Here is a 17,882-nt window from a genome sequence, read left to right on the forward strand (position 1 = left end):
TAATTGTGAGATCACCGCTGTGTAATATAGAGCGTAATGAGGAGTAACTGAGATCACTGCTGTGTAATATGGAGAGTAACGAGGATTAACTATGAGATCACTGCTGTGTAATATAGAGAGTAACGAGGAGTAACTGAGATCAGTGCTGTGTAATATGGAGCGTAATGAGGAGTAACTGTGAGATCACTGCTGTGTAATATAGAGAGTAACGAGGAGTAACTGAGATCATTGCTGTGTAATATGGAGAGTACCGAGGAGTAACTATGAGATCACTGCTGTGTAATATAGAGAGTAACGAGGAGTAACTGTGAGATCACTGCTGTGTAATATAGAGAGTAATTAGAAGTAATTGTGAGATCACCGCTGTGTAATATAGAGCGTAATGAGGAGTAACTGAGATCACTGCTTTGTAATATGGAGAGTAACAAGGATTAACTATGAGATCACTGCTGTGTAATATAGAGTAACGAGGAGTAACTGAGATCAGTGTTGTGTAATATGGAGAGTAATGAGGAGTAACTATGAGATCACTGCTGTGTAACAGAGAGCAATGAGGAGTAACTATGAGATCACTGCTGTGTAATATAGAGTAACGAGGAGTAACTGAGATCAGTGTTGTGTAATATGGAGAGTAATGAGGAGTAACTGTGAGATCACTGCTGTGTAACAGAGAGCAATGAGGAGTAACTATGAGATCACTGCTGTGTAATATGGAGAGTAACGAGGAGTAGCTGTGAGATCACTGCTGTGTAATATAGAGAGTAACGAGGAGTAACTGAGATCATTGCTGTCTAATATGGAGCGTAATGAGGAGTAACTGAGATCACCGCTGTGTAATATAGAGAGTAACGATGAGTAACTGTGAGATCACCACTGTGTAATATGGAGAGTAATGAGGAGTAACTATGCGATCACTGCTGTGTAATAAAGAGAGTAATGTGGAGTAACTGTGACATCACCGCGGTGAAATAGAGTAACAAGGAGTACCTGTGAGATCATTGCTGTGTAACATAGAGAGTAACGAGGAGTACCTGTGAGATCACTGCTGTGTACCATAGAGAGTAATGAGGAGTAACTATGAGATCACTGCTGTGTAATATAGAGAGTAATGAGGAGTAACTATGAGATCACTGCTGTGTAATATAGAGAGTAACGAGGAGTAACTGAGATCACTGCTGTGTAATATGGAGAGTAATGAGGAGTAACTATGAGATCACTGCTGTGTAATATGGAGAGTAACGATGAGTAACTGAGATCATAGCTGTGTAATATGGAGCGTAACGAGGAGTAACTATGAGATCACTGCTGTGTAATATGGAGAGTACCGAGGAGTAACTATGAGATCACTGCTGTGTAATATGGAGCGTAATGAGGAGTAACTGACATCACTGCTGTGTAATATAGAGAGTAAGGAGGAGTAACTGTGAGATCAGTGCTGTGTAATATAGAGAGTAATGAGGAGTAACTATGAGACCGCTGCTGTGTAATATAGAGAGTAACGAGGAGTAACTGTGAGATCACTGCGGTGTAATATAGAGTAATGAGGAGTAACTGTGAGATTACCGCTGTGTAATATAGAGAGTAACGAGGAGTAACTGTGAGATCACTGCGGTGTAATATAGAGAGTAATGAGGAGTAACTGAGATCACCGCTGTGTAATATAGAGAGTAACGAGGAGTAACTGTGAGATCACCGCTGTGTAATATAGAGAGTAATTAGAAGTAATTGTGAGATCACCGCTGTGTAATATAGAGCGTAATGAGGAGTAACTGAGATCACTGCTGTGTAATATGGAGAGTAACGAGGATTAACTATGAGATCACTGCTGTGTAATATAGAGTAACGAGGAGTAACTGAGATCAGTGCTGTGTAATATGGAGCGTAATGAGGAGTAACTGTGAGATCACTGCTGTGTAATATAGAGAGTAACGAGGAGTAACTGAGATCATTGCTGTGTAATATGGAGAGTACCGAGGAGTAACTGAGATCACCGCGGTGTAATATAGAGAGTAACGAGGAGTAACTGAGATCACTGCTGTGTAATATAGAGAGTAATGAGGAGTAACTATGAGATCACTGCTGTGTAATATAGAGAGTAACGAGGAGTAACTGTGAGATCACTGCTGTGTAATATAGAGAGTAATTAGAAGTAATTGTGAGATCACCGCTGTGTAATATAGAGCGTAATGAGGAGTAACTGAGATCACGGCTTTGTAATATGGAGAGTAACAAGGATTAACTATGAGATCACTGCTGTGTAATATAGAGAGTAACGAGGAGTAACTGAGATCAGTGTTGTGTAATATGGAGCGTAATGAGGAGTAACTGTGAGATCACTGCTGTGTAATAAAGAGTAATGTGGAGTAACTGACATCACCGCGGTGAAATATAGAGTAACAAGGAGTACCTGTGAGATCATTGCTGTGTAACATAGAGAGTAACGAGGAGTAACTGTGAGATCACTGCTGTGTAACAGAGAGCAATGAGGAGTAACTATGAGATCACTGCTGTGTAATATAGAGTAACGAGGAGTAACTGAGATCACTGCTGTGTAATATGGAGAGTAATGAGGAGTAACTATGAGATCACTGCTGTGTAACAGAGAGCAATGAGGAGTAACTATGAGATCACTGCTGTGTAATATAGAGTAACGAGGAGTAACTGAGATCACTGCTGTGTAATATGGAGAGTAATGAGGAGTAACTATGAGATCACTGCTGTGTAATATGGAGAGTAACGATGAGTAACTGAGATCATAGCTGTGTAATATGGAGAGTAACGAGGAGTAACTATGAGATCACTGCTGTGTAATATGGAGAGTAACGAGGAGTAGCTGTGAGATCACTGCTGTGTAATATAGAGAGTAACGAGGAGTAACTGAGATCATTGCTGTCTAATATGGAGCGTAATGAGGAGTAACTGAGATCACCGCGGTGTAATATAGAGAGTAATGAGGAGTAACTGAGATCACCGCTGTGTAATATAGAGAGTAATGAGGAGTAACTATGAGATCACTGCTGTGTAATCTGGAGAGTAATGAGGAGTAACTATGAGATCACTGCTGTGTAATATGGAGAGTAATGAGGAGTAACTGTGAGATCACTGCTGTGTAATATGGAGCGTAATGAGGAGTAACTGAGATCATAGCTGTGTAATATGGAGAGTAACGAGGAGTAACTATGAGATCACTGCTGTGTAATATGGAGAGTACCGAGGAGTAACTGACATCATTGGTGTGTAATATGGAGAGTAACGAGGAGTAACTGTGAGATCACCGCTGTGTAATAGAGTAACGAGGAGTAACACTGAGATCACCGCTGTGTAATATAGAGTAACGACGCATAACTGAGATCACCGCTGTGTAATAGAGAGTAACGAGGAGTAACTGAGATCACTGGTGTGTAATATGGAGCGTAACGAGGAGTAACTATGAGATCACTGCTGTGTAATATGGAGAGTACCGAGGAGTAACTATGAGATCACTGCTGTGTAATATAGAGTAATGAGGAGTAACTATGAGATCACTGCTGTGTAATATGGAGCGTAATGAGGAGTAACTGACATCACTGCTGTGTAATATGGAGAGTAAGGAGGAGTAACTATGAGATCACTGCTGTGTAATATGGAGAGTAATGAGGAGTAACTGAGATCACTGCTGTGTAATATGGAGAGTAATGAGGAGTAACTATGAGATCACTGCTGTGTAATATGGAGAGTAAGGAGGAGTAACTATGAGATCACTGCTGTGTAATATGGAGAGTAAGGAGGAGTAACTATGAGATCACTGCTGTGTAATATGGAGAGTAATGAGGAGTAACTATGAGATCACTGCTGTGTAATATGGAGAGTAATGAGGAGTAACTATGAGATCACTGCTGTGTAATATGGAGAGTAATGAGGAGTAACTATGAGATCACTGCTGTGTAATATGGAGAGTAATGAGGAGTAACTATGAGATCACTGCTGTGTAATATGGAGAGTAAGGAGGAGTAACTATGAGATCACTGCTGTGTAATATGGAGAGTAAGGAGGAGTAACTATGAGATCACTGCTGTGTAATATGGAGAGTAATGAGGAGTAACTATGAGATCACTGCTGTGTAATATGGAGAGTAAGGAGGAGTAACTATGAGATCACTGCTGTGTAATATGGAGAGTAAGGAGGAGTAACTATGAGATCACTGCTGTGTAATATGGAGAGTAATGAGGAGTAACTATGAGATCACTGCTGTGTAATATGGAGAGTAATGAGGAGTAACTATGAGATCACTGCTGTGTAATATGGAGCGTAATGAGGAGTAACTGACATCACTGCTGTGTAATATGGAGAGTAAGGAGGAGTAACTATGAGATCAGTGCTGTGTAATATGGAGAGTAACGAGGAGTAACTATGAGATCACCGCTGTGTAATAGAGAGTAACGAGGAGTAACTGAGATCACTGGTGTGTAATATGGAGAGTAACGAGGAGTAACTGTGAGATCACTGCTGTGTAATATAGAGAGTAATGAGGAGTAACTATGAGACCGCTGCTGTGTAATATAGAGAGTAACGAGGAGTAACTGTGAGATCACTGCGGTGTAATATAGAGTAATGAGGAGTAACTGTGAGATTACCGCTGTGTAATATAGAGAGTAACGAGGAGTAACTGTGAGATCACTGCGGTGTAATATAGAGAGTAATGAGGAGTAACTGAGATCACCGCTGTGTAATATAGAGAGTAACGAGGAGTAACTGTGAGATCACTGCTGTGTAATATAGAGAGTAATTAGAAGTAATTGTGAGATCACCGCTGTGTAATATAGAGCGTAATGAGGAGTAACTGAGATCACTGCTGTGTAATATGGAGAGTAACGAGGATTAACTATGAGATCACTGCTGTGTAATATAGAGAGTAACGAGGAGTAACTGAGATCAGTGCTGTGTAATATGGAGCGTAATGAGGAGTAACTGTGAGATCACTGCTGTGTAATATAGAGAGTAACGAGGAGTAACTGAGATCATTGCTGTGTAATATGGAGAGTACCGAGGAGTAACTATGAGATCACTGCTGTGTAATATAGAGAGTAACGAGGAGTAACTGTGAGATCACTGCTGTGTAATATAGAGAGTAATTAGAAGTAATTGTGAGATCACCGCTGTGTAATATAGAGCGTAATGAGGAGTAACTGAGATCACTGCTTTGTAATATGGAGAGTAACAAGGATTAACTATGAGATCACTGCTGTGTAATATAGAGTAACGAGGAGTAACTGAGATCAGTGTTGTGTAATATGGAGAGTAATGAGGAGTAACTATGAGATCACTGCTGTGTAACAGAGAGCAATGAGGAGTAACTATGAGATCACTGCTGTGTAATATAGAGTAACGAGGAGTAACTGAGATCAGTGTTGTGTAATATGGAGAGTAATGAGGAGTAACTGTGAGATCACTGCTGTGTAACAGAGAGCAATGAGGAGTAACTATGAGATCACTGCTGTGTAATATGGAGAGTAACGAGGAGTAGCTGTGAGATCACTGCTGTGTAATATAGAGAGTAACGAGGAGTAACTGAGATCATTGCTGTCTAATATGGAGCGTAATGAGGAGTAACTGAGATCACCGCTGTGTAATATAGAGAGTAACGATGAGTAACTGTGAGATCACCACTGTGTAATATAGAGAGTAACGAGGCATAACTATGAGATCACCACTGTGTAATATAGAGTAATGTGGAGTAACTGTGACATCACCGCGGTGAAATATAGAGTAACAAGGAGTAACTGTGAGATCACTGCTGTGTAATATAGAGTAACGAGGAGTAACTGAGATCACTGCTGTGTAATATGGAGAGTAACGAGGAGTAACTGAGATCACTGCTGTGTAATATAGAGAGTAATGAGGAGTAACTATGAGATCACTGCTGTGTAATATAGAGAGTAACATGGAGTAACGGAGATCACTGCTGTGTAATATGGAGAGTAATGAGGAGTAGCTGTGAGATCACTGCTGTGTAATATAGAGTAACGAGGAGTAACAGATCATTGCTGTGTAATATGGAGCGTAATGAGGAGTAACTGAGATCACTGCTGTGTAATATGGAGAGTACCGAGGAGTAACTGAGATCACTGCTGTGTAATATAGAGAGTAACGAGGAGTAACTGTGAGATCACTGCTGTGTAATATAGAGTAATGAGGAGTAACTGAGATCACCGCGGTGTAATATAGAGAGTAATGAGGAGTAACTGAGATCACCGCTGTGTAATATAGAGAGTAACGAGGAGTAACTGTGAGATCACTGCTGTGTAATATAGAGAATAATTAGAAGTAATTGTGAGATCACCGCTGTGTAATATAGAGCGTAATGAGGAGTAACTGAGATCACTGCTGTGTAATATGGAGAGTAACGAGGATTAACTATGAGATCACTGCTGTGTAATATGGAGAGTAACGAGGATTAACTATGAGATCACTGCTGTGTAATATAGAGAGTAACTGAGATCACTGCTGTGTAATATGGAGAGTAATGAGGAGTAACTATGCGATCACTGCTGTGTAATAAAGAGAGTAATGTGGAGTAACTGTGACATCACCGCGGTGAAATAGAGTAACAAGGAGTACCTGTGAGATCATTGCTGTGTAACATAGAGAGTAACGAGGAGTACCTGTGAGATCACTGCTGTGTACCATAGAGAGTAATGAGGAGTAACTATGAGATCACTGCTGTGTAATATAGAGAGTAATGAGGAGTAACTATGAGATCACTGCTGTGTAATATAGAGTAACGAGGAGTAACTGAGATCACTGCTGTGTAATATGGAGAGTAATGAGGAGTAACTATGAGATCACTGCTGTGTAATATGGAGAGTAACGATGAGTAACTGAGATCATAGCTGTGTAATATGGAGCGTAACGAGGAGTAACTATGAGATCACTGCTGTGTAATATGGAGAGTACCGAGGAGTAACTGAGATCACTGCTGTGTAATATGGAGCGTAATGAGGAGTAACTGACATCACTGCTGTGTAATATAGAGAGTAAGGAGGAGTAACTGTGAGATCAGTGCTGTGTAATATAGAGAGTAATGAGGAGTAACTATGAGACCGCTGCTGTGTAATATAGAGAGTAACGAGGAGTAACTGTGAGATCACTGCGGTGTAATATAGAGTAATGAGGAGTAACTGTGAGATTACCGCTGTGTAATATAGAGAGTAACGAGGAGTAACTGTGAGATCACTGCGGTGTAATATAGAGAGTAATGAGGAGTAACTGAGATCACCGCTGTGTAATATAGAGAGTAACGAGGAGTAACTGTGAGATCACCGCTGTGTAATATAGAGAGTAATTAGAAGTAATTGTGAGATCACCGCTGTGTAATATAGAGCGTAATGAGGAGTAACTGAGATCACTGCTGTGTAATATGGAGAGTAACGAGGATTAACTATGAGATCACTGCTGTGTAATATAGAGTAACGAGGAGTAACTGAGATCAGTGCTGTGTAATATGGAGCGTAATGAGGAGTAACTGTGAGATCACTGCTGTGTAATATAGAGAGTAACGAGGAGTAACTGAGATCATTGCTGTGTAATATGGAGAGTACCGAGGAGTAACTGAGATCACCGCGGTGTAATATAGAGAGTAACGAGGAGTAACTGAGATCACTGCTGTGTAATATAGAGAGTAATGAGGAGTAACTATGAGATCACTGCTGTGTAATATAGAGAGTAACGAGGAGTAACTGTGAGATCACTGCTGTGTAATATAGAGAGTAATTAGAAGTAATTGTGAGATCACCGCTGTGTAATATAGAGCGTAATGAGGAGTAACTGAGATCACGGCTTTGTAATATGGAGAGTAACAAGGATTAACTATGAGATCACTGCTGTGTAATATAGAGAGTAACGAGGAGTAACTGAGATCAGTGTTGTGTAATATGGAGCGTAATGAGGAGTAACTGTGAGATCACTGCTGTGTAATAAAGAGTAATGTGGAGTAACTGACATCACCGCGGTGAAATATAGAGTAACAAGGAGTACCTGTGAGATCATTGCTGTGTAACATAGAGAGTAACGAGGAGTAACTGTGAGATCACTGCTGTGTAACAGAGAGCAATGAGGAGTAACTATGAGATCACTGCTGTGTAATATAGAGTAACGAGGAGTAACTGAGATCACTGCTGTGTAATATGGAGAGTAATGAGGAGTAACTATGAGATCACTGCTGTGTAACAGAGAGCAATGAGGAGTAACTATGAGATCACTGCTGTGTAATATAGAGTAACGAGGAGTAACTGAGATCACTGCTGTGTAATATGGAGAGTAATGAGGAGTAACTATGAGATCACTGCTGTGTAATATGGAGAGTAACGATGAGTAACTGAGATCATAGCTGTGTAATATGGAGAGTAACGAGGAGTAACTATGAGATCACTGCTGTGTAATATGGAGAGTAACGAGGAGTAGCTGTGAGATCACTGCTGTGTAATATAGAGAGTAACGAGGAGTAACTGAGATCATTGCTGTCTAATATGGAGCGTAATGAGGAGTAACTGAGATCACCGCGGTGTAATATAGAGAGTAATGAGGAGTAACTGAGATCACCGCTGTGTAATATAGAGAGTAATGAGGAGTAACTATGAGATCACTGCTGTGTAATCTGGAGAGTAATGAGGAGTAACTATGAGATCACTGCTGTGTAATATGGAGAGTAATGAGGAGTAACTGTGAGATCACTGCTGTGTAATATGGAGCGTAATGAGGAGTAACTGAGATCATAGCTGTGTAATATGGAGAGTAACGAGGAGTAACTATGAGATCACTGCTGTGTAATATGGAGAGTACCGAGGAGTAACTGACATCATTGGTGTGTAATATGGAGAGTAACGAGGAGTAACTGTGAGATCACCGCTGTGTAATAGAGTAACGAGGAGTAACACTGAGATCACCGCTGTGTAATATAGAGTAACGACGCATAACTGAGATCACCGCTGTGTAATAGAGAGTAACGAGGAGTAACTGAGATCACTGGTGTGTAATATGGAGAGTAACGAGGAGTAACTGTGAGATCACCGCTGTGTAATATAGAGAGGAAAGAGGAGTAACTGTGAGATCACTGCTGTGTAATATAGAGAGTAACGAGGAGTAACTGTGAGATCACTGCTGTGTAATATAGAGAGTAATGAGGAGTAACTATGAGATCACTGCTGTGTAATATAGAGTAATGAGGAGTAACTGTGAGATTACCGCTGTGTAATATAGAGAGTAACGAGGAGTAACTGTGAGATCACTGCGGTGTAATATAGAGAGTAATGAGGAGTAACTGAGATCACCGCTGTGTAATATAGAAAGTAATGAGTAACTATGAGATCACCGCGGTGTAATATAGAGTAGTGAGGAGTAACTGTGAGATCACTGCTGTGTAATATGGAGAGTAATGAGGAGTAACTGAGATCACCGCTGTGTAATAGAGAGTAACGAGGAGTAACTATGAGATCACTGCTGTGTAATATGGAGAGTAATGAGGAGTAACTGTGAGATCACCGCGGTGTAATAGAGAGTAACGAGGAGTAACTGAGATCACTGCTGTGTAATATAGAGAGTAATGAGGAGTAACTGTGAGATCACCGCGGTGTAATATGGAGAGTAATGAGGAGTAACTGAGATCACTGCTGTGTAATATGGAGAGTAATGAGGAGTAACTGAGATCACTGCTGTGTAATATGGAGAGTAACGAGGCGTAACTGTGAGATCACTGCTGTGTAATATGGAGAGTAATGAGGAGTAACTGTGAGATCACTGCTGTGTAATATGGAGAGTAATGAGGAGTAACTGTGAGATCACTGCTGTGTAATATGGAGAGTAATGAGGAGTAACTGAGATCACTGCTGTGTAATATGGAGAGTAATGAGGAGTAACTGTGAGATCACTGCTGTGTAATATGGAGAGTAATGAGGAGTAACTATGAGATCACTGCGGTGTAATATGGAGAGTAATGAGTAACTGTGAGATCACTGCTGTGTAATATGGAGAGTAATGAGGAGTAACTGAGATCACTGCTGTGTAATATGGAGAGTAACGAGGAGTAACTGAGATCACTGCTGTGTAATATGGAGAGTAATGAGGAGTAACTATGAGATCACTGCGGTGTAATATGGAGAGTATTGAGGAGTAACTGTGAGATCACTGCTGTGTAATATGGAGAGTAATGAGGAGTAACTATGAGATCACTGCGGTGTAATATGGAGAGTAATGAGGAGTAACTGTGAGATCACTGCTGTGTAATATGGAGAGTAATGAGGAGTAACTGAGATCACTGCTGTGTAATATGGAGAGTAACGAGGAGTAACTGAGATCACTGCTGTGTAATATGGAGAGTAATGAGGAGTAACTGTGAGATCACTGCGGTGTAATATGGAGAGTAATGAGTAGTAACTGAGATCACTGCGGTGTAATATGGAGAGTAATGAGGAGTAACTATGAGATCACTGCGGTGTAATATGGAGAGTAATGAGGAGTAACTGTGAGATCACTGCGGTGTAATATGGAGAGTAATGAGGAGTAACTGTGAGATCACTGCTGTGTAATATGGAGAGTAATGAGGAGTAACTGTGAGATCACTGCGGTGTAATATGGAGAGTAATGAGGAGTAACTGTGAGATCACTGCGGTGTAATATGGAGAGTAATGAGGAGTAACTGTGAGATCACTGCGGTGTAATATGGAGAGTAATGAGGAGTAACTGTGAGATCACTGCTGTGTAATATGGAGAGTAATGAGGAGTAACTATGAGATCACTGCGGTGTAATATGGAGAGTAATGAGGAGTAACTGTGAGATCACTGCTGTGTAATATGGAGAGTAATGAGGAGTAACTGTGAGATCACTGCTGTGTAATATGGAGAGTAATGAGGAGTAACTGAGATCACTGCTGTGTAATATGGAGAGTAACGAGGAGTAACTGAGATCACTGCTGTGTAATATGGAGAGTAATGAGGAGTAACTATGAGATCACTGCTGTGTAATATGGAGAGTAATGAGGAGTAACTGAGATCACTGCTGTGTAATATGGAGAGTAATGAGGAGTAACTGAGATCACTGCTGTGTAATATGGAGAGTAATGAGGAGTAACTGTGAGATCACCGCTGTGTAATATAGAGAGTAATGAGGAGTAACTATGAGATCACTGCTGTGTAATATGGAGAGTAATGAGGAGTAACTATGAGATCACTGCTGTGTAATATGGAGAGTAATGAGGAGTAACTGTGAGATCACCGCTGTGTAATATAGAGAGTAATGAGGAGTAACTATGAGATCACTGCTGTGTAATATGGAGAGTAATGAGGAGTAACTGAGATCACTGCTGTGTAATATGGAGAGTAATGAGGAGTAACTATGAGATCACTGCTGTGTAATATAGAGAGTAATGAGGAGTAACTGAGATCACCGCGGTGTAATATAGAGAGTAATGAGGAGTAACTGAGATCACCGCGGTGTAATATAGAGAGTAATGAGGAGTAACTGAGATCACCGCGGTGTAATATAGAGTGTAACGAGGAGTAACTGAGATCACTGCTGTGTAATATAGAGAGTAATGAGGAGTAACTGCGATCACCGCGGTGTAATATAGAGAGTAATGAGGAGTAACTGAGATCACCGCGGTGTAATATAGAGAGTAATGAGGAGTAACTGAGATCACCGCGGTGTAATATAGAGAGTAATGAGGAGTAACTGAGATCACCGCGGTGTAATATAGAGAGTAACGAGGAGTAACTGAGATCACCGCTGTGTAATATAGAGAGTAATGAGGAGTAACTGAGATCACCGCGGTGTAATATAGAGAGTAATGAGGAGTAACTGAGATCACCGCGGTGTAATATAGAGAGTAATGAGGAGTAACTGAGATCACCGCGGTGTAATATAGAGAGTAATGAGGAGTAACTGAGATCACCGCGGTGTAATATAGAGAGTAACGAGGAGTAACTGAGATCACTGCTGTGTAATATAGAGAGTAATGAGGAGTAACTGAGATCACCGCGGTGTAATATAGAGAGTAATGAGGAGTAACTGAGATCACCGCGGTGTAATATGGAGAGTAATGAGGAGTAACTGAGATCACCGCGGTGTAATATAGAGAGTAATGAGGAGTAACTGAGATCACCGCGGTGTAATATAGAGAGTAACGAGGAGTAACTGAGATCACTGCTGTGTAATATAGAGAGTAATGAAGAGTAACTGAGATCACCGCGGTGTAATATAGAGAGTAATGAGGAGTAACTGAGATCACCGCGGTGTAATATAGAGAGTAATGAGGAGTAACTGAGATCACTGCTGTGTAATATAGAGAGTAATGAGGAGTAACTGAGATCACTGCTGTGTAATATAGAGAGTAACGAGGAGTAACTGAGATCACCGCGGTGTAATATAGAGAGTAATGAGGAGTAACTGAGATCACCGCGGTGTAATATAGAGAGTAATGAGGAGTAACTGAGATCACTGCTGTGTAATATAGAGAGTAATGAGGAGTAACTGAGATCACTGCTGTGTAATATAGAGAGTAATGAGGAGTAACTGTGAGATCACCGCGGTGTAATATAGAGAGTAATGAGGAGTAACTGAGATCACCGCGGTGTAATATAGAGAGTAATGAGGAGTAACTGAGATCACCGCGGTGTAATATAGAGAGTAATGAGGAGTAACTGAGATCACTGCTGTGTAATATAGAGAGTAATGAGGAGTAACTGAGATCACTGCTGTGTAATATAGAGAGTAACGAGGAGTAACTGAGATCACTGCTGTGTAATATAGAGAGTAATGAGGAGTAACTGAGATCACTGCTGTGTAATATAGAGAGTAACGAGGAGTAACTGAGATCACTGCTGTGTAATATAGAGAGTAATGAGGAGTAACTGAGATCACTGCTGTGTAATATAGAGAGTAATGAGGAGTAACTGAGATCACCGCGGTGTAATATAGAGAGTAATGAGGAGTAACTGAGATCACCGCGGTGTAATATAGAGAGTAATGAGGAGTAACTGAGATCACTGCTGTGTAATATAGAGAGTAATGAGGAGTAACTGAGATCACTGCTGTGTAATATAGAGAGTAACGAGGAGTAACTGTGAGATCACTGCTGTGTAATATAGAGAGTAATGAGGAGTAACTGAGATCACTGCTGTGTAATATAGAGAGTAATGAGGAGTAACTGAGATCACTGCTGTGTAATATAGAGAGTAACGAGGAGTAACTGAGATCACTGCTGTGTAATATAGAGAGTAATGAGGAGTAACTGAGATCACTGCTGTGTAATATAGAGAGTAATGAGGAGTAACTGAGATCACCGCGGTGTAATATAGAGAGTAATGAGGAGTAACTGAGATCACCGCGGTGTAATATAGAGAGTAATGAGGAGTAACTGAGATCACTGCTGTGTAATATAGAGAGTAATGAGGAGTAACTGAGATCACTGCGGTGTAATATAGAGAGTAACGAGGAGTAACTGTGAGATCACCGCGGTGTAATATAGAGAGTAAGGTTCGGTCCCCTTGGCAGCTCCCGCAGTGTCACTTGTGCCCCTGGCAGCAGAGGGGTTACTCGGCCGGGTCATCATCTAGTTAACCGGCCCATCTGCTCGTGGATTAGCCTCCGCAGCTCATTAATGGGTAACTCTGTCTCACCAGCTCTTCCTGCAACTTTGCAACGAGGTCAGTAATAATTTCTGGGCGGCCAATGTCCCCCCCAGCGAAGCCATCGACCAGTGGAGCAGTACGCAGGAAAGGAAAACTTACATCAGCGCCAAGTACCGCGAGGGCAAGTATCGGAGGTACCACCAGCTCTTCGGGAACCAGCAGGAGCTCAACAAGGTAACGGCTGAGACCGGGGGCCACGACTACTGGGGTGTGAAGATGTAATGACTTGTCAGTCTACCTAAAAATCCGTATCTCTGCCAGCTAGAGCGCCTCTCCTGTCCATGGCTGGTTTGTGGTACTTCAGCCAGCACTAATCAATGACTCACTGATGGGAAAGACGACGCCCTGAGCTTTCCCTGTGATATCGCACAAGGACAAGTACAATTGAGCTCACAGAATGGTAATACCCGCACTACAGAGCCCATGATAAGCACAGAAGTGCCCCAGTAGTACCCATAATGGTGCCCATATAGTGCCAGTCATAGTCCCCATACAGATCACTCAATCAAAAATATCATGTCATTGTCGTCCCATACCAGTACCATATTGTAATGCCACCCATACCAGTACACATGTAGTAATACCATCCATACCAGTACCATATAGTAATACCATCCATACCAGTACACATATAGTAATACCATCCATACCAGTACCATATCGTAATGCCACCCATACCAGTACCATATCGTAGTGCCACCCATACCAGTACCATATAGTAATATCATCCATACCAGTACACATATAGTAATACCATCCATACCAGTACCATATAGTAATACCATCCATACCAGTACACATATAGTAATACCATCCATACCAGTACCATATCGTAATGCCACCCATACCAGTACCATATCGTAGTGCCACCCATACCAGTACCATATAGTAATATCATCCATACCAGTACACATATAGTAATACCATCCATACCAGTACACATATAGTAATACCATCCATACCAGTACACATATAGTAATACCATCGATACCAGTACCATATCGTAATGCCACCCATACCAGTACCATATAGTAATACCATCCATACCAGTACACATATAGTAATACCATCCATACCAGTACCATATCGTAGTGCCACCCATACCAGTACCATATAGTAATACCATCCATACCAGTACCATATCGTAATGCCACCCATACCAGTACCATATCGTAGTGCCACCCATACCAGTACCATATAGTAATGCAACCATACCAGTACCATATAGTAATTCCAACCATACCAGTACCATATAGTAATACCACCCATACCAGTACCATATAGTAATACCATCCATACCAGTACACATATAGTAATACCATCCATACCAGTACCATATCGTAATGCCACCCATACCAGTACCATATCGTAATACCACCCATACCAGTACCATATCGTAATACCATCCATACCAGTACCATATCGTAGTGCCAACCATACCAGTACCATATCGTAGTGCCAACCATACCAGTACCATATAGTAATGCCAATCATACCAGTACCATATAGTAATACCATCCATACCAGTACCATATCGTAATACCATCCATACCAGTACCATATAGTAATACCACCCATACCAGTACACATATAGTAATACCACCCATACCAGTACCATATCGTAATACCATCCATACCAGTACCATATAGTAATACCACCCATACCAGTACACATATAGTAATACCACCCATACCAGTACCATATCGTAATACCATCCATACCAGTACCATATCGTAATACCATCCATACCAGTACCATATCGTAGTGCCAACCATACCAGTACCATATCGTAGTGCCAACCATACCAGTACCATATAGTAATGCCAATCATACCAGTACCATATAGTAATACCATCCATACCAGTACCATATCGTAATACCATCCATACCAGTACCATATAGTAATACCACCCATACCAGTACACATATAGTAATACCACCCATACCAGTACCATATAGTAATACCACCCATACCAGTACCATATAGTAATACCATCCATACCAGTACCATATAGTAATACCGTCCTACATTCTCATACACACTCTCTGTGCTACGTACACGCACTCTGTGCTACGTACACGCACTCTCTGTGCTACGTACACGCACTCTCTGTGCTACGTACACGCACTCTCTGTGCTACGTACACGCACTCTCTGCGCTACGTACACGCACTCTCTGCGCTACGTACACGCACTCTCTGCGCTACGTACACGCACTCTCTGCGCTACGTACACGCACTCTCTGCGCTACGTACACGCACTCTCTGCGCTACGTACACGCACTCTGCGCTACGTACACGCACTCTCTGCGCTACGTACACGCACTCTCTGCGCTAGGTACACGCACTCTCTGCGCTAGGTACACGCACTCTCTGCGCTAGGTACACGCACGCTCTGCGCTAGGTACACGCACGCTCTGCGCTAGGTACACGCACGCTCTGCGCTAGGTACACGCACTCTCTGCGCTAGGTACACGCACTCTCTGCGCTAGGTACACGCACTCTCTGCGCTAGGTACACGCACTCTCTGCGCTAGGTACACGCACTCTCTGCGCTAGGTACACGCACTCTGCGCTACGTACACGCACTCTCTGCGCTAGGTACACGCACTCTCTGCGCTAGGTACACGCACTCTCTGAGCTAGGTACACGCACTCTCTGAGCTAGGTACACGCACTCTCTGCGCTAGGTACACGCACTCTGCGCTACGTACACGCACTCTGCGCTAGGTACACGCACGCTCTGCGCTAGGTACACGCACGCTCTGCGCTAGGTACACGCACGCTCTGCGCTAGGTACACGCACGCTCTGCGCTAGGTACACGCACGCTCTGCGCTAGGTACACGCACGCTCTGCGCTAGGTACACGCACGCTCTGCGCTACGTACACGCACGCTCTGTGCTATACATACACACGCAGTATTTTACATACACCCTCCATGCTAGACCCATGTGTACACTATATACTGGATGTTTATACGCTGAACTTTTCTTTGCATCCTCCTGATCTGCGTTCTCCTGTGATATCTCGGGTCCCGCATGGATTTATCATGATTCCCATTCCACCCTATGCAGAACATTGCAGCGGTCACACTGCGGTTATATGAAGCAGTCGGCATTACTGTCCCTGCAGAAGTCGCCTCCTGGACTGCTGACTGCATTGGCTCTTTCACTGCAGGATCCGCAGTGTCAGCTGCCATGGGAAATGTGTCAATATACAGGGCAGCCGGTGCCACGGCCATTGTACCATCTGCATCCTCATGCCAGGACCCTCTAGATGGATGATGGAATCAGGCTGCAGGGTTGTCGCCCTTCTCCCAAGTCCTGGATATCAGCTCTGTGGCCTCTATTGTTTCCGCTGAATCACAATGTGGGCTGAAAAAATTGAGGGTTTATTATTTCATGTATGAGAGCATCCTCCCAGCTGTGAGACCCGAGGATCCATCTGCTGTCTGTCTGCAGGGAACGATATATCTTGCATGTTGGATTGCAACTACAGTATATTGCGGCCTGCAAATCACCAGGAGATCAGCAAAGAAATTCACCTTTTATAACTAGTACTCCAGTTACCTCCAGAGCTGCACTCTAAAGTTGTCCTTTTCTGCACTCCAACATGTGACCTCTAGGGCACTGCTTTCTGGTTGCAGAAAACCATCCGAATTGTGACTGCAGCTTTGGAAGTGGCTAGAGCAAAAGACTTGCTATATCTCAGAATCAAAGCAGATAAAGTGGAGTCACAGCTGGAATCTATTGTAACAGCTCAGATTGGAATCTTCCTGCCCCTGATGGGTTAATGCTGTATTTTGGGCAATGATACAAAGTAACAGGCGGCTCCTGACCACCCACAGACATACTGCAGAATCCACAATGTTTTCTATTGCAATAACTAAAGACTGAAACATGTTATCTCTATTCACTGCAATGTTATACTGCTGCCCCTGTTATACAATAAAAGCTTGTGGTTTTATGGAAAGGTCCCGGAAGCTGGAGATCCTGATCTTCTTTTAACAGATTGTAGTCTCCTGTCCTACAGTCTCCTCCCCCAGTAATAGCTGATAACGGGGAGTAATAGATTGTAGTCTCCTGTCCTACAGTCTCCTCCCCAGTAATGGCTGATAACGGGGAGTAATAGATTGTAGTCTCCTGTCCTACAGTCTCCTCCCCCAGTAATGGCTGATAACAGGGAGTAATAGATTGTAGGTCTTTTTTATTATTATAAAATCCT

The 17,882-nt window shown here is 42.4% G+C and overlaps 1 protein-coding gene across 5 annotated transcripts in view; it reads left to right on the plus strand.

Moving 5' to 3' along the window:
• Positions 1–17,882, plus strand: part of ARAP1 (ArfGAP with RhoGAP domain, ankyrin repeat and PH domain 1) — a 252,136-nt gene that overhangs the window by 165,820 nt on the left and 68,434 nt on the right. For all 5 annotated transcript variants that reach the window (XM_073548485.1, XM_073548484.1, XM_073548488.1 and 2 more), the window contains exon 13: positions 13,651–13,833. In XM_073548485.1, coding sequence (XP_073404586.1) covers positions 13,651–13,833 — 183 coding nt within the window. The remainder of the gene's footprint in view (positions 1–13,650; positions 13,834–17,882) is intronic.

The sequence above is a fragment of the Dendrobates tinctorius genome, unplaced genomic scaffold (assembly GCF_039654945.1).
Source record: "Dendrobates tinctorius isolate UK_male_01 unplaced genomic scaffold, ASM3965494v1 ptg000157l, whole genome shotgun sequence".
NCBI lineage: Eukaryota > Metazoa > Chordata > Amphibia > Anura > Dendrobatidae > Dendrobates > Dendrobates tinctorius.